This window comes from Manihot esculenta, chromosome 3, assembly GCF_001659605.2.
Source record: "Manihot esculenta cultivar AM560-2 chromosome 3, M.esculenta_v8, whole genome shotgun sequence".
Taxonomy (NCBI): domain Eukaryota; kingdom Viridiplantae; phylum Streptophyta; class Magnoliopsida; order Malpighiales; family Euphorbiaceae; genus Manihot; species Manihot esculenta.
The window spans coordinates 25481811-25498163 of NC_035163.2; the positions used below are offsets into that span (position 1 = coordinate 25481811).

Consider the following 16353-nt stretch of genomic DNA (forward strand, 5'->3'; position numbering starts at 1 on the left):
CTTAGCCTCCCCCTAACGTGAATGAGATTTCAGAGATTTCAAAGGCATTGAATCCAAGAAAAAGAGATGTTATCAAATGGAGCTTAGGCAAATCAATATAATGAAAATTTAGACATTGTTTTTGAATCATTAATGCCTCTTTTCCATCCAATTTGAGTAATCTTGAAATGGATAAAAGTTTATACCATTAAACTCCAATCCCAGCTCCACCACTACTGCAATTGGTCACCATTGGAGGAACCCACGCCATAATTGAGTACATTGTGAAAATTCAGATCAATAGCACAGCGACCTCTTCCTCGTTAACTAGAACATGAACCATTGAACAAATTCCCAACAGCTTTCTCCAATGTCTTTACAGTAAGTCTAAAATTCCCCAACATGGCCACATGCTTAATGATCAAGGTTTGTGTAGAAGTAGAGCCTAAAAACACCGATCTCAACATCCAAATATTATCCACACAACTTTAAATGACAAAAATATTGAGCACGTCTCAACATATGATCATCAGCTAGCATTTTACTACTTGCAGAATAGGATGGTTATCACAAGTTTTGCACAACATTCCCAAGTAAAATTTTAAAATGAAGAAGGCCAGATGGATATGCAAACAAAAATCATAATTATTATAAATGGCTTTTCTTTTAGGATAAGTAGTTCTAATACAGATATCATACCATCAGAATAACTGGAGTATTGAATCAGCATGGACACCATGATTAGTGTCTCAGTCGACCGTCGTGAAAAAATTATAATCCAGATTCATCATTTGATTTCAATCTCTGAATAAATCTCAATCCACAAACAGAGAGAGGCCTCCCATTAAGATAGGAAACATCCCAGGAACTTGAATTTACAAATAACAATGCCCAGTCTGAGAAACAAAAAGCTTAATTGCATGATTACCAAGCCAAAATGTGCAATATAATCCTAGAACGGTTGCAAATCACTCAGAATCGCTGCATCATCAACAGGGTTCAGTCCACTACTTTAAATTCCACTAACATTCATCACAGCAAACCCTATCATTAGCAAATGGCATAAAGGTACTAGTCTGAAAAGTTGCAGAATAGACCCAGCGATCAAGTTAAAATATGCATAAAAAATATCAATGATAGACTCATATTAGTTGTTAAAATCAATTTTGAGCAAGTACATGATATAGCATTGGCATCCCTCAGAATTGATTAATCATCAATGGATCAGTCCACTACTTTTAATTAACATGCAATCCTCATAGAGATGCAAAGACAATTTCAAAGGGCAGGTGCTGAAAGGATGGAGAAAAATATTAAGGAAAAAAATATGGAGGCATTGTTCTATATAATACATCTTGCTATCAAATCCACCTTTTTCCACAAAAATAAATAAACAAAAATGAATTAATTGTCCTGAGTTACACTAGCAGACCATATGCATAAGCCAATATTGAATGCCATTTTCAAAGACAAATCCTCTCGGAAATATATGCTAATAAACATGAAGCAAACGGGTATAAGAGCATCCCTCAGAATTTGTTCGTCATCAATGGAGATCAGCCCACTACTTTTACATATAAACATCATTCTTCATGGGGATGCAACCCAATAATCTAATCAACATAAAAAGAAAATAATATTGATAAAAGCTTTTATCTAGCTGTGAACATAAAATCGAGTAAATAGAATAAGAAAAAACCCAGAATTAAACAATAGTAAAACAACAATGACAGCAAAAAGATGCAACACTCACAGGAATCAAACCCCATAAGATTACCAATCGAAGATATATTCTTTCTTCTCTTTTATTTTCCTTTCTCCCATTTTTACGCCTACTATAATGTGAATCGACCTTAGGACTAATTGCATAGATTCATCACACAGCAACCAGTGCTTCTCCGAGAAGCCACTTGCGGCTGAGATTAGGTTTAGTTTGATAGTATATATATGAAGCGACTAATGGAAAACTTGCCTTTTAGTCCCTTAAAATTTACTAAATATTAATTAAAGCGGGAAGTTTTATTTTCTTTTAATTCCATGCTAATGCTATCCTCGTGAGAATCTGGTGATGGATCTCTTCATCTCCAGTGTGAAAAGCTTAGACAGGTGAAATCCATGCAAAAAATAAATTCGAATGAAGAAGGCAAGTTGAATATGAAAACGTTTTTATAATTTGTAATAAATAAAAATAAAATAAAAATAATTTTACAAATTGAAAAATCAGTTTCAAATTAATAAAATCCCATTTGTAAAACTGATTCATAAAATAAATTGAAATAGTAAATTTATATATAAAAGAATTAAAAAAATATGTTTGTATTTTAAATGGGATATAAATATTTTTATCTATTTGCATTTGGTATCCATTAGTAATACTGCTTGTCATTTCAACTACCATTCACAAATGGATCAACATGCAGATGCACGACTGTTATCCGTTAATATTTTATTGTAATCATTGGCCGAGCCGGTATTAAGTTAAAGAGGTTATGGATTTCTAAAATTTTTAGAATTATTGAGGGTTGCTTATATAATTTTTTTTTAAATGAATAAATACCATCAAATTCCTGTAATATTAAGAAATTTACTATTTTATTTCTATTTTAAAATTATTAAATTAAAATGTCTTATATTTTATAAAATCAAACTCTTTAATTTTTTATAAAAAAAATTATTAATTTATTTAATATCTATATTATTTAATGCATATAATTTTAAATATACTATACTATTTAATTCTTTTTTTAATTTAAAAAAAATTATTTTTTACTTTTAAAATTCAACTCTAAATCTTCATTTAAAGTTTTTCTTAAATTATTCCTTTATTATTTAATTTAATTTTATATAATATTTTTATTGTTAAAAATTAATATTTTTTTAATTTCATTTAGTTGTTAATTTATTTATGTAATTAAAATTAAATATTAGACTAATTAAATTTAGAGGAAATAAATTTTAATTTTTGAAAAAATATTTTATGAATAATGTTAGATCTTCATGGAATATTTGAATTTAAGAAAAACAACATTTAAATTTACAAAATATGAGTTTAATATGTTTTTTTTTTTTAAATGGATGAGTTTAATAGGTTAGATTGTTTAAATTAAAAAAATAAATATAAAATAAAATATTGCTTTTATAGATAATATGTTCGACTATTTAAATATAGAAAAACAAAATTAAAATATTGATAAAAATGATTTTATGAGTAATGAAATAAAATATTTAAATTTAAAAAAAATTAAAATTTTAATAAAAATATTTATTAAATTATTATATTATTTAAAAACATTTTTTTATGGTTTTATGTGCTACAACCAAGATAAAAAGTTCTCTCCATACTCTATAATAAAATAAATGATGAGCTATGAAATAATTTATTAATAATTTTTATTAAAAAATAAATTTATAAATATTAATAATAAAGTTATTATGAATATATTTTAATTAATAAAAAATATTAAAAATTCATTATAATTTAATTGTAATAACTTATTAATATTTTATAAGAAACTCTTTTCTCGACGTGCATTTATTTGATGTAGTCATTTATAGTACACATAAAATAGATTAAAATTAAACATAAAAAATCCAGTAAAACAAAATGTTAATCATACTATAATTGTTTAGAGAAGTAAAAATAAATAGTATCACAAAACGTATATAACAAGATACAACTGTAATTAAGAAATAGGTGCAATGTCCTTGTCTGAACCATTTTCATCCGAGACATGTTGGGAAGGACTTGGTGGAGGAACTGCTACACTATGTTCAGCCTGTGAAGGATCCGTTGTAGGAACACCTAATTGAAATTGATGCGATAAACCCCGCTGGGCAATGAGGGTCATAACCATGTCCTTCATTTTTTGTATTTCAATGCTTAAAGCATCCTTTTCTCTTTGAATACGTGCGAGCCTTTGTTCTAAGTTGTTAAATTCAACATTAACGGACTCTTGCTGTGGTACTGGGGAGACCGATCTAGCCGACTGTGACGATGAAGGGCAATAAGCAGAAGCCTGTGAAGGGAAATAAGCAGATGCCTGAGAACCTAAACCATATACTCGCCGCCCCTTCTCCCAATCCACAATCTCATAATACAGATGAGCCTCATCCACGTCAATTGGCTCATTTGACCTCTCTAGTGGTTGTGATGCATTTGCCTTAAACTGCAAGAAGCTCTCCTGTTGACATAATATGCAATAAGATTTCAATAGCATACATTCAAAATACACATATGATAGTGGAAAGCAGACTATTAATCAAGTATATTAAGTATATTAAGTATAACATTTGCAACACATTTCTAATGTATTGCTTACATGAATAACTCTAGGGCGTGCATCTACAAATTCATCTGTACCATTCTTCTTGTGTATGGCCTCAAACAGCTCCTGTGAATGTGGATCCCTTCCAAGCCTATCATACTGAACACAAGTTTTGGTATTAATATTCAATAAAATCATCAGATACATTAATAATTGATTTATACTTGCCATTCTCTGTTGGTTCGTAAACTCAGAAATAGATCCAGAACAATGTCTTGGTATCCCACTATCAGATCCACCAGTCTCACTCTTTTGATTTGCTGAAAACTTTTGACGCTTAGCTTTGTATTCTTCGGTGTTCCATACCTCTTGCCATTTTTTATGAACATCGGCTGGCGCTGCTATGTTCTTCCTCTTCCCCTTCTTTAACACATGAGCCATCTATAATGCTCAATAGTCTTCTTCTGTCATGCTATTTTAACCAAACTTTCAATGACCTCTTACCAAAAGAAATATTTCTGTTTTACATATTATATATACAAACGATTTATACCTTGAACTCTGGCAATAGACTTCTTTGGTCTCCTCAGATACTGTCTTCCAACAGTACCCCTCTGCAACAAGAGGCCCCTTTATTGTCAATGTAATCTATTTGGAAGTGTTAAATTGTGTTTTTTAATTTACAAAATGAGGAAGTAACAAGTACTTACAAACCACAGTTGATTGTCATAAAAAATTTGTAATCCAGATTCATCATTTGATTTCAATCTCTGAATAAATCTCAATTTATATACACTAAAAATAGAGAGAGTGGCCTCCTATTAAGATCAGAAACATGTCAAGAACTTGAATTTACAAACAACGATGCTCAGCCTGACAAACAAAAAGCATAATTTCAGAATTACCAAACTAGTATGTGCATCATAACCCTAGGAAAGATCGCACATCACTCAGAATTGCTGCATCATCAACAGAGTTCAGTCCACTACTTTAAATTCCATTAATATCCATCATAAAGATGTGCACTATATTTTATACAGCAAACCCTTGTTATTATCAAATGGCATATGGGTAATAGCCTGAGTAGGAACAGAACACAACCATTTACTTAACATATGCAAAATCCTATTACAAACCCATATGTCTAGATCACAAGCCAACTTAAAGAAACATTGGCATCCCTCAGAATAGACATTATCATCAATGGATCAGACCACTACTTTTAATTAACACGAAATCCTCATAGAGATGCAAAAAAAATTTCAAGGGGCAGGTGATGAAAGGAAGGGAAGCAAAAATTAAAGGAATAAAAGGTGGAGCCGTTGTTCTAAGTAATATGTCTTGACTATCAAATCCTCCTGTTTCCACGAAACAAAAGAAGAATCAATTGTCCCGAGTTACCCAAACAGAACCTCCAAGCATATATGAGGTTCCTTGCATATTCAAAGACCATAATGCAGAAGCCAATATTGAATGCTACTTTCTAAGACAAATCTTTTCGCGAAGAATCCGAATAAACATGAACCAAACGGGAATAAAGCGCATTCATCATAATTTGTTCGTCATCAATGGAAATCATCCCACTACTTTCACATATGAACATCATTCTTCATGGGGACGCAAGCCAATATTTGAGACGAAGAGAATGAGAAAGAAAAAGGGCATGTAAAGCAATTCCAATTAGCATAAAACGAAAATAAAATTGATAAAATCAAGCAAATAAAAAAAAAAAGGAACAAGGATAGCAAAAAGTTTCAAACAATCACAGGAATCAAACCCCGTAAGCTTACCGATCAAAGATATAATCTTTCTTCTCTTTCCTTTTCCTCTCTCCCATTCGTACGGCTACTGAAATGAGAACCGACCTTGCCACTAATTGTATGGATTCATCATACAGCAACCGATGCTTCTCTAGCTGAGCCGCTGAGATTAGGTTTAGTTTGATGCTACAAATGAAACGACAAAATAGAATACTTGCCTTTTAGTCCCTTAAAAATCACTAAATATTAGTATTAAAGCGGGAAGTTTTATCCTCTTTCATGGTTTATTTATTTATTTCATTTATGATTTATGATTTATTTTATTTCATTTTATAATATTATTAATAATATATATTTTGTTTATTTTATTATGATTTATGCAACCTACAAATAAATTATAGATAAAAAAATTAAATTTATTCTGAATTATATAATAAAAATTAAAATATTAAATTTTATTTTTTTATTTTAATTTGTTTTTAAAATATTATTAAAAATTAAATAAAATCATAATTTAATAAATAAAAAATATTTTTTATTATAAAAATAACCAATCATGAAAAATGATTTTCTTGAATTTTTATCAACAATTTTACATATAATTTTATTAATAAATTTTTTTAAAAAATAAAATTAAATAATTAAAAATAAATTATCTAATTAAAAATTGCCAAGTTATCGGTTATCACCGTCTACCGACAATATAAGGCCGCAACCAAACAACGACTATGAAGATACTCGAAGCCGGCGCGTTCAAGTTTTCGTAAATTCACTGACTGGACGTCTCGGAAGTGTGAAAAGCAAACCATGGAGACGCAATCACCGATAAGAAATCTGTTGATGGGTCTTTTTCTATTAATCGTCTTCGTCTCCGGTGTGAAAGCCTGGACAGGTGAAATCCATGGAAGAGTTGTTTGTGATGTATGTGCAGATTCAACCGTTGGCCCCGAGGATCATATCTTAGAAGGTCTCTCTCTCTCTAATTGGGCATTTGTCTTTTGATATGTGCTCTTTAGTCAAATTTGTAAAATGGGTTTTGTCTTTGGACTAGCAAGTGTTCATGGGTTTTGCAATGGGTGGTTTGTCTCCTTTGTTGATAGTTGTACTGATATTTGCTCTCAAAATCTTTCTTTTTATCGATTTATGAGATTGATTGTCTATAGTTGGATGAATTGATTCAGATTTTGTGATTGGCAAATTGTTACAATTTTTGTTACTTCATGTGTAGAAACTATGGTAGCTTTATTGTCCTTTTAAGTATAAATTACTGATGCTGATCTGCATTGTTTGCACAATTATAACAGTTAAGTTGCGCCGTAGCGCTTCAGGTCTATGTTCTAGGAGTTCTATCACTTTGCATTTCCAACTCTTCTATGCTTGCTTTGATTAGTTGCTTTGCTCGATTCAGTTAGATATCTGTCCAGCGATTTGCCAGTAACATAGTAATTAACTCCAGTTGTCAGATTACGGGTGTTCCTTATAGATAATCTCTTTCCACCTTTCAACTATTAATTGTTTATGAACTTAGTTCATTATAATTTTTCTTCAGTTTACTTCTGTGTTAAAATAAAAAGAGAGAGATTGAGAGAAAGTGAGAGATAATGAATTATTTTGATGTTTGTAGTTACTAGCTTTTGTGTTTCTTTTGTCGTGAGGGTTGTCTACTTGTCTCACATGATCAGGAAATGAAAAGGTTTTGGGTTTATGCTACAATGAGATTTCAGCTTCTTGTATAGTTGTGTTTAATGTTCAAGAACTTTCTCCGTCTCTTCGATTTTTTAATATTTCTATGCCAAAATGGTCAGAGCTACATGCATATGGACATTTCTTGCAAGCATAGACTAAGTGCAGGATGAAAAATGTAGCAATTATTAGCAGGCAAATGGTATTAATATTCAGTCACTCAAGCATGAAAAGTATAGATTTTGGATCCTGTTATTTGCCTTGAAGTCTTTATTTTTTCATATTAATGTTGAAAGTTCATCAATGCAGTGACGGTATTTCATATTGCTGCATAATGTGATTTGATTTGGCAGAAAAATTGCTTCCTATTCATTTGAATTAACACAGAACAGAAGGCATTAGAGAATCTGCTATTGTTTTTTTTTTTTTTTTGACAATGCAGTTGAATTATTTTCATTTCAAATATATGTGTCATTATATGGAAATTTTGGTTGTGAAGTTTGAGATCTCTGGGCGGCATATCCTTGGCTTTGGAGCCTCCTGATGACTTAATTTTTTGATGGATTATGGTTTGCATGTAATTGAACATATTAACAGGTAAATTCATGGAATTCTCTGATGGGCTTATTCTTGTGATATATTATTGGGAATGTGTACATCTTTAAAATCTTAACTGCTGGCTAGGATGGATTGAAATTGATTCGAGCAAGAAAAAACTCTGTATTGTGTGTTTAATTAAATGAGGTGTGAAGTTGGATGGTTTTGCTTATTTTGATGCAGGTGCTGAAGTAGCTGTTCTCTGCATAACAAAATCAGGTGAAGTTCTAAACTACCAAGCATTTACAAATGCAAAGGGGATATATACCGTAGCAGAGACCATGCCTGAGAGCGATCGTTGGGATGCATGCTTGGCAAGACCTATTAGTAGTTTCCATGAGCACTGCACCCATCTCGGGGAAGGAAGCACAGGAGTGAAGTTCACTTATAATCGTCCATCAGGTTATTCTCACGCCGTCAGACCATTTGTCTACCGCCCTGCTAGTGTTCCTACTTACTGTATCTAGATTCTACAGTTATCGTGTATTTATACTTCATCAATCGTGCTTGTTCTATGTAGAACATGTTAGAAAACAGGCCGCCCCATGTTTTCCAGAAACATGTTAGATATCATTCTGGATGGTTTCCTTTATTCACCTTCATGGTTAACGTTCTATACAGCAATAGTGTTGGTTAACTAATAATCTTCAATGATTATTGTGACGGTGCTGAAGCAACTAAAATTATGAATTTCACATAGAGCGAATAGACACTGAGAATTTTCAACCAATAACTTGAAAAATAAACAACAAAAATAAAAATAAAAGTTTTGATGAAGAGAAAAACCAAAACAAAAAGTAAGATAATTAAAGAAAGTAAATAATCAAGAGAAAATTAAATCAATGCAAATGAGTTCCATTGAAGATTAGGATTTATCTCAGTTATAAGAATTGATTGTAGAAATAAAAATGTATTTATTTATTTCAATAAATTAATTTTAGTTATAAAAGACGTTTTACATTATCAATTTCTCCTTAAATTTAAATTAATTAGAAAATATTCATTGATTAACCCTAGTCAATAAACAATTTAAATAATATACATTGAATTTAATTTATCAACCGTCTTAAGAATTAGAGAAATTCAATTATAACTAACAAATTAATTTGCGTGTCGAGTTCAAATTATATTATGCAATTTCTTAATTGTTATTTATTGTTGAATATCTTAAACAATTATGAATTTCAAGTATTTAAACTAACAATATATCACTTTGAAAATATGAATAATAGAATATATTAATCAATAACAAAGTAATAATAATATTAAGAATTGAAATTGTATAAATATTAAAATAATAAAAAATGAACAAACTGAAATTTCACCGTCTGCGACTAGAAATAAAGATTTTAGCTACACATTGTTTAAAAGAAAATACAAAAAGAATTAATAAAAGAGATCGGCAGAAGAAGAGATGATGATGCTCGTGGCTACTGCCCAAGCTAAGTATTTATAACAGTTGAACTTAACTGAATTTTTTTTAATCCCTTTGAAAATAATAGATCTTGATTTTTTTGATTGGAATCCTCCTTTAATTTATTTTCATTAGGAGAATATTTCTTAATTCACGGAATATATCATGCCGCACGTAAAGTGAAAAGAAAAAATAAGGTCCCGCATCTTTAAATGAGAAAATCTAAATTTTTATTTCAAATTTGAATTAGTTTTTCACTTGCTGTTAACTATTGATATAGGCTATTGATTTGTCCAAAGGTTTGGATAAATCTCTTTTCCAATCTTTTAACTGAATTATTATCAACTCAGTTAAAGAATTTGAACAAATTTTAGTTCTATAAAATAGATCAGCCAGTAGATTTATCCAAATCGTTGATCAAGTCAGGTTCATTAATTTTTTTCATTATTTTCATTGCATCTACCACTCTTACACTTTTCTGTAAAAGAATATTAAAAAAAAATACAAATTAATTAAAAAAATACTCAATTCAATGTTGAAAATAATATGATATATACACTGAAATTGTGTTCCATCATGTAGATTGAATTTATGGGTTCTGGCCATAGTAATACTTTTTCTAGTGCTTCAAATATGCGTTTGAGATGATAAAAATTGTGTCAACAATGGCATTTGTCAAGGTCACAGCCTTGTAGATCATTTTGAAGCAACTTATCTCGTATCACTATTAACTAGGACTTCAAGCTATTACATAAAGCAGCACAGACTATGGTAATGTCTGGAGATCAGGGTACACATGAAAATCACTTTACTTGAACTAATTTTATCCTTAACCGAATCCATTTCAAATTTAATTAAAATATTTTCTAAGTAATACTGAGAATAAAAATAAAATTAAAATTCTATAAATTTCAGGTTGTTTAAACCGATGCTGGGATAAGAAACTTAAAAAATGGAAATCACGTAAAAAATAATAAATATGATAAAAATGAAGCACATCACTACAAACTATAAAGTATAAAATCAATAAAATTTAAATTGATAATAAATAGTAAAATATAAATCAATTAAATAATATTTTTATTAAAAATGAAATAATTTTATTGATAAAATGTGTTCATTACTTTTGATTGCTTGTAATTTAGGAGAGAGAAAGGTTTTTATTGAGTTTTTGGGCTTTTTATCCTTTTAAATTAAAAAAAATTATTTATTATTTTAGGTTCATTGATAAACTTATTTGTCAAAAAAAAAAAAATTTAACTGATTATGTGACTTTTAGAACCTCTCGTAAGAGGTGTCAAAAGTGTTTGTATTTTAGTTTTACAAACATACTAAGAGATATTTTTTTAAAAAAATATTTAATATATTTTTTAAAATCAATTAATTAATTAATTAATTTTCTCCTATTATAAAATTAAATAATAATTTTTAATCTTAAAATAATTAAAAAAAATAAAAAATCTAAAAGTAAAAAAAAATATCTAAAAAGTAACAGTGAGATGAGTCGTGACTTGGCAGTCATGTACATGGGCCCTGAAGCTGACTTGGTGAGATTTGATAGGTTAGTGGTACGCGTTCCATTCACGAGATCAAAATGCGCATCAGCAACATCACTTAGTCAAATTACCGAAAAAGCCCCGACTCTGCATATATATGACGCTAGGCGCCGCCTACACCCCAAGGACAAGGAAGTCACATATTAAAAAGAAATAAACCTTTGAATACGAAAGAGTTTCGGAGGGAGAAGAGAACGAATCAAACAAGATAAATCGAAAATTTATGATTTAAGAAGAAAAGAGATTGTCTTAATTCTTTTCGTTTCGAAAATGATAGGATGGCTAAAGCAGCTAAGAAATGCTTTTGGCGCTTCATTTCTATGGCTCATTTGCTTGATTTACTTCACTCAGGTTTCAATCATTTCTCCCTCTCTCTTTGTGTTCTACAGAAATGAATTTCCTGCTGTCAAATTGATCTTCTGCTGTTATTGAGTAATGTTAAATTGGTAGAAGAGTGCAGGGATGCGATCATATGGGAAATCTTCTTCGGTTTTTGTGCTTTCGAGGATTTATTGATTTTAAAATTTTATGGGGTGATTTTGTTGATTTAGAAGTGTACCAGATATGTTAATTTTGATAAATTTGTTGGTGGGATGGCTTTTTGAAGTTATGTTTTTGCTAATCAGAGTTTGCATTTTCTTAATCGCTTGGAGCAGCTAAGTTAATGTGCATTTGTTTATTTGCTTAGCTAACTAGGTGTTGTTTCAAGCTTTTGGAAGTAGGTGGTCTTCGTCGAGAAACAAAATGTTTGCTTTATGAAGAAAAATAAGTACTTTTGATACGTTGATGAAATTAAGTGACCTGTTTTCTGTTAGTTTCGTAGTCAAATATACTACTGGAATGGCATTCCTTTGTAGATGTATGAATAATGTTATAACCTGTTTTAATTTCTCATGTTCATAGATTTTTTGCAACTGTTTCGCTGTTGGAGACCTTGTAACTCAAACAATAAATAGCTTAATATAATTCCTTTCCTACCTGCTTCAAAATTAATATTGAAGGAGGAGTTTAATGAACTTCACAAATAACGACGACAGTGTTTCTTTTTTATCTTTTTATCAATGATCCAGGATATGAATCTTAAATATGATTTGACTCTTCTTATAAAATGTTTTGCATAGGACTGGTTTTGTTATGAAGTTGATGTTATTATTAAGCCAACCCAACTCAAGTTTTAGGCCAGCTTCTCTTCCTTCTACTCAATGCCTTTTAACTGGCAGGCCTTTGGTTGTAGTTTGGACTGGATTATAAAGTTGAAAACTATTCATAAACTTTCTCTCTTTTTTCCTCTGCTGATGGCTAGCCCTCTGGTGTAAGATAATATAAAACTTGGTCTAATTTGGATTGTGGTAATGGTATTTTGTGGATACTTGTCTAAAGCTTTTTTTTTTTTCCAGTTGTTATTTGCCCTCTTTTGTTGAAATTCCATCAACTTATCATTCTTCGCTTTATCTTAAAAATATGAATGTAGGGTTTCAGATCCTTTGTATGGACTGCCGTTTCCTATCACCTGAAAGACAGGCTTAAGTTGTCACCCTCGGCCTCCCAATTTGTATCTTCAGTAGCGTTTTTCCCATGGAGCATAAAACCATTATACGGGTATAATCCTTTCTTTCCCACACTCTGTGCAAGGATATATTGTAGCTTTGCCTATCTACATCCATCCTTATTTGTTCCTTTTCTATTCTAATGTGGTTTTTTTGTGGCATTTATATGATTGATGCAAATGAAGGAACTCTATCTTGCTTTTCATAGCAATGTTATGAAAGTTGCAACCTTTCCAGCACACAGATTTATATTGAAACATCAGGCATGGTGTCGCTTCTCATGACTTTCTCATTATCATAGTTGTTAAAACTAATGAATGCTAAAGAAACAACAACGATTCATTTTGAAATGCATATATATATAAATAAAACTAAAAATTATAGCATGATCATTTAGCAACAACAAAATTCACATATGAAATTTGTCTTTGCATATTGTCATATATGTTTTTAATTCCTCATGGTACTTTAGAAATCCCTCCCTTTCTTTATGAGTTATTTTACACTTCTATTTATTGGATTGTTCTTTTTTCACGTGTTCTGTAGAATTTTGTCAGACTGCTTTCCTATCAAGGGAAGAAAAAGGATACCCTACCTAGTAATTGCAACTGTTCTTTCTCTAGTGCCATGGCCTGTTCTAGGCTTAAATGCATTCTTCAGAAGTTCCAGATGGCACATTAGTGTCTTATTGACAGTGCAAAACTTGGGCTCTGCTATGGCAGATGTTGTGGTGGACGCAATGATTGCTGAGGCAGTAAGGTTTGAGATGTAAGTGCATATGTTGAGCCTTTTTTCCATTTCCATATACATGCTAAGCCTCTGGACTATGAATGTAATAATTGACATGCGACCTTAATGGTTATTTAAGTCAGCTAACTATGAAAATTAATTTGGCCAAGTAAAATATTTCATCTGCCAAGTATGCTATGGTGGTAACTTTCCCCCCTTCTGCAGAAGTCGATAATTCATAACTGTATTATGTGATGCTGCTCTTGTTGCAGGCTTCGATTTATTTGGCATGCCTCTATGTTGCAAAAATTGACATATGATATATTTTCCTGGTTGTTGTTTTACATGGTTTAGTTAATTTCCTTAAGATACTTACAATTGTCATTAAACAGGGCCTCATTTGCGGGAGATCTCCAGTCGATATCTTGGTTATCTATGGCATTGGGTGGAATATGTGGCAGTTTGTTAGGAGGATATGCATTGACCAACATACAGATAGAAACAATTTTCCTCCTTTTTTCAGTGCTGCCAGCCATACAGTTATTATCATGTGGTTTGGTTAAGGAGAATCATATAGGCAGTAAAGGTTTGGCCGAGTTTGATAATTCTGTAAGCAGCTCCCATAAAGAGAAAGAGAATGCTATTATTTTGGATGAAGATAGATTCTCATTAAAGAAATCTAATAGGAGTGCATCGAGAAGAAAGAATAGCCAAAAGCATAAAACAAGGAGGACAGCAATTAGTGCTAAATCACAGATCTCTGATAAGGAAAGTTACTTAGCTCTGAATTGGTTACACTCTCTAAAAGCAGCCACTTACAGTTTAATAGAAGCTTTTAGGCAGCCAATCATTCTGAGGTAACTCCTAACAGATCTTGAATCACTCGGTTATTATTGTCAAATGGTTGAAGGTCATTTATTGTCAAATGGTTGAAGGTCATTTATTAATTTGCTTTCTTTAAAGGTTTAGCCATTTTTAGGCTTTAATTGAGAATATGAGTTTAGTGTTTTGTTTGTATTTATGCCAATAAATGTTGGTTCATGGACTAATTAATCTGTATTACAGATTAAGTGGTCAAATTTTTAAACCGGCTTTTTGCATATGTTATCATCAAGTATAACAGGATCAACTGTAGTGTAAACTGTAACGTGCCTATCTTAATGTCAATCTAGCTGTTTGTAAGGATTATTGTTTCCTCTTTTTTTTTTTTTTTTTGCATAATCTACCAACCACATTCAGTTTTATTATTCTAATCGTGGTTGCTTTTGCTCTTACCTTGGTATTGGGAAGACCAGACCAATGACTTGGTTTTTCCTAGCACACATCACTGTTCCAAACCTCTCAACAGTCATGTTCTACTACCAGACTGAGTACTTGAACTTGAATGCATCCTTTTTGGGGACTGTCCGTGTTGTTGGATGGTTGGGCCTCATGCTTGGTACCTTCGCTTACAATCGCTATCTAAAGAGTATGAAATTGCGGAAGATTCTCCTGTAAGTAGTTCGTATTTGCAGAAAGTATTTGCTGGCAAAGTTGCCACATCTTCTTCAATTCTATTTGTCTAATTACACTTTATCCTGCTTTTCCTATATAATACAGGTCAGCTCATATTGGGTTGTCCTTAATGAGCGTCCTAGATATGATCTTAGTGTCTCGAATCAGCCTTGCCTATGGAATTTCAGATAAGATCATGGTGCTTTGTGGATCTGCCCTGGCTGACGCTATTAACCAATTCAAGTATGGGATTATTTCACGGCATTCATATATGCAAATTCGATATTACAACGCATGCATGCATGAATGATCCACATTGTTATCAATTGACTAAGATGACTAATCTCCATAATATTGTTACTTGTCTGGAATCATACCTGTAGGTTGATGCCGTTCCTCATTTTATCCGGCCAGTTATGCCCTCCAGGAATTGAAGGAACTTTATTTGCACTCTTTATGTCAATAAACAACTTGGGTTCAACGCTGGGATCATTCGCTGGTGCTGCACTGGCTTCATTTTTGAACCTATCATCTGGATCTTTTGACAACCTGCTATTGGGCATTGCCATCCAAGTCTTCTGCACCTATATTCCAGTTGTCCTTCTATTTTTGATACCAAAACATGCTACAGGGATATCAACATAGTTTGGAATTCATTCTCAATATAGAATTAGAATACAATTATCTAGCAACACAAAAATGGATAGGATTTCTTTCGCTGATTTTTTTTGGCTGACTAGCGGCTGAGACACACAGATATGCACTCTGAAATCAGGAGATGTTGCTAATTGATATATACTTTGTCATTGTAGATCTTTGGCTAAAGCATATACAATGTGAAATACAGAATGTCACAATTTGACCAAATTATCAATTATATGTTTCTTTTTTAAAAAATTATTGTGCATTTATATAAGCTCAATCTTTTATAAATATTAGATTAAATATTTGTATTGAGATTTATAATAATTTCTACTCTTTTTTTTCCAATTTTAGAGTTTACATCAATTAAGCTATTAATGAATTTAGGCATGATTATTAACTTCAATCTGTACTAACACCATTAGTCTAATTTAGTAATTTTATTGAAATAAAAAATGTACTTAATTTATGAATGAATACCATATTTTAGAAATAATTATGGATATGAACCGAAATTAAATGATCATATTCAAATTAATAATAAGTTCAGTGAGCATATTGAAAACAAAATTAAGCCACCTTTATAATTAAAACAAAATGTTTTACCGGTAATAAGTGATTAGAATAAAACAAAAATTAAATTATTTGGGAAAAATAATTTAGTAGCACACATTCAGAAGCCACTCT

At 31.1% G+C, this 16353-nt stretch overlaps 3 protein-coding genes and 6 non-coding genes across 14 annotated transcripts; 2 read left to right on the top strand and 7 right to left on the bottom strand.

Moving 5' to 3' along the window:
- Positions 1-675: 675 nt before the first annotated feature.
- LOC122723394 lies at positions 676-777 on the bottom strand. The gene has a single exon (XR_006350343.1). It is a non-coding gene; the product is annotated as a small nucleolar RNA Z161/Z228 (small nucleolar RNA).
- Positions 778-1172: 395 nt separating this feature from the next.
- LOC122723397 lies at positions 1173-1246 on the bottom strand. Its single transcript, XR_006350346.1, has one exon. It is a non-coding gene; the product is annotated as a small nucleolar RNA R21 (small nucleolar RNA).
- A 256-nt stretch (positions 1247-1502) lies between these two features.
- LOC122723396 lies at positions 1503-1580 on the bottom strand. The gene has a single exon (XR_006350345.1). It is a non-coding gene; the product is annotated as a small nucleolar RNA R21 (small nucleolar RNA).
- A 1900-nt stretch (positions 1581-3480) lies between these two features.
- Positions 3481-6225, bottom strand: LOC122723178. Of its 5 annotated transcripts, none has more exons than XM_043954529.1 (6): positions 6035-6225; positions 4798-4858; positions 4473-4716; positions 4299-4403; positions 3639-4160; positions 3481-3580 (listed from the first exon to the last, which is right to left on the bottom strand). In XM_043954529.1, the coding sequence occupies exons 3-5, from the start codon at positions 4683-4685 to the stop codon at positions 3663-3665; spliced, it is 816 nt and encodes a 271-aa protein (XP_043810464.1). In that variant the 5' UTR covers positions 4686-4716; positions 4798-4858; positions 6035-6225; the 3' UTR covers positions 3481-3580; positions 3639-3662. The 5 variants fall into 5 exon arrangements, with proteins under 5 accessions (XP_043810464.1, XP_043810466.1, XP_043810465.1 ...); XM_043954531.1 differs by adding an exon at positions 4955-5062 and having other exon boundaries at positions 3575-4160; XM_043954530.1 differs by adding an exon at positions 4955-5117 and having other exon boundaries at positions 3575-4160.
- LOC122723398 lies at positions 5189-5265 on the bottom strand. Its single transcript, XR_006350347.1, has one exon. It is a non-coding gene; the product is annotated as a small nucleolar RNA R21 (small nucleolar RNA).
- LOC122723400 lies at positions 5421-5495 on the bottom strand. Its single transcript, XR_006350349.1, has one exon. It is a non-coding gene; the product is annotated as a small nucleolar RNA R21 (small nucleolar RNA).
- On the bottom strand, positions 5787-5864 carry LOC122723401. The gene has a single exon (XR_006350350.1). It is a non-coding gene; the product is annotated as a small nucleolar RNA R21 (small nucleolar RNA).
- Positions 6226-6719: 494 nt separating the features above from the next.
- Positions 6720-8880, top strand: LOC110610593. The gene is made up of 2 exons (XM_021750579.2): positions 6720-6971; positions 8468-8880. The coding sequence occupies exons 1-2, from the start codon at positions 6812-6814 to the stop codon at positions 8749-8751; spliced, it is 444 nt and encodes a 147-aa protein (XP_021606271.2). The 5' UTR covers positions 6720-6811; the 3' UTR covers positions 8752-8880.
- A 2511-nt stretch (positions 8881-11391) lies between these two features.
- On the top strand, positions 11392-15876 carry LOC110608347 (probable folate-biopterin transporter 4). Of its 2 annotated transcripts, XM_043955191.1 has the most exons (7): positions 11392-11605; positions 12726-12853; positions 13348-13569; positions 13923-14387; positions 14826-15023; positions 15130-15267; positions 15408-15876. In XM_043955191.1, exons 1-7 carry the CDS (start codon positions 11525-11527, stop codon positions 15667-15669), a joined length of 1494 nt encoding a protein of 497 aa, XP_043811126.1. In that variant the 5' UTR covers positions 11392-11524; the 3' UTR covers positions 15670-15876. The 2 variants fall into 2 exon arrangements, with proteins under 2 accessions (XP_043811126.1, XP_043811127.1); XM_043955192.1 differs by lacking the exon at positions 11392-11605 and having other exon boundaries at positions 12724-12853; positions 12987-13569.
- The last annotated feature ends 477 nt before the right edge of the window (positions 15877-16353 follow it).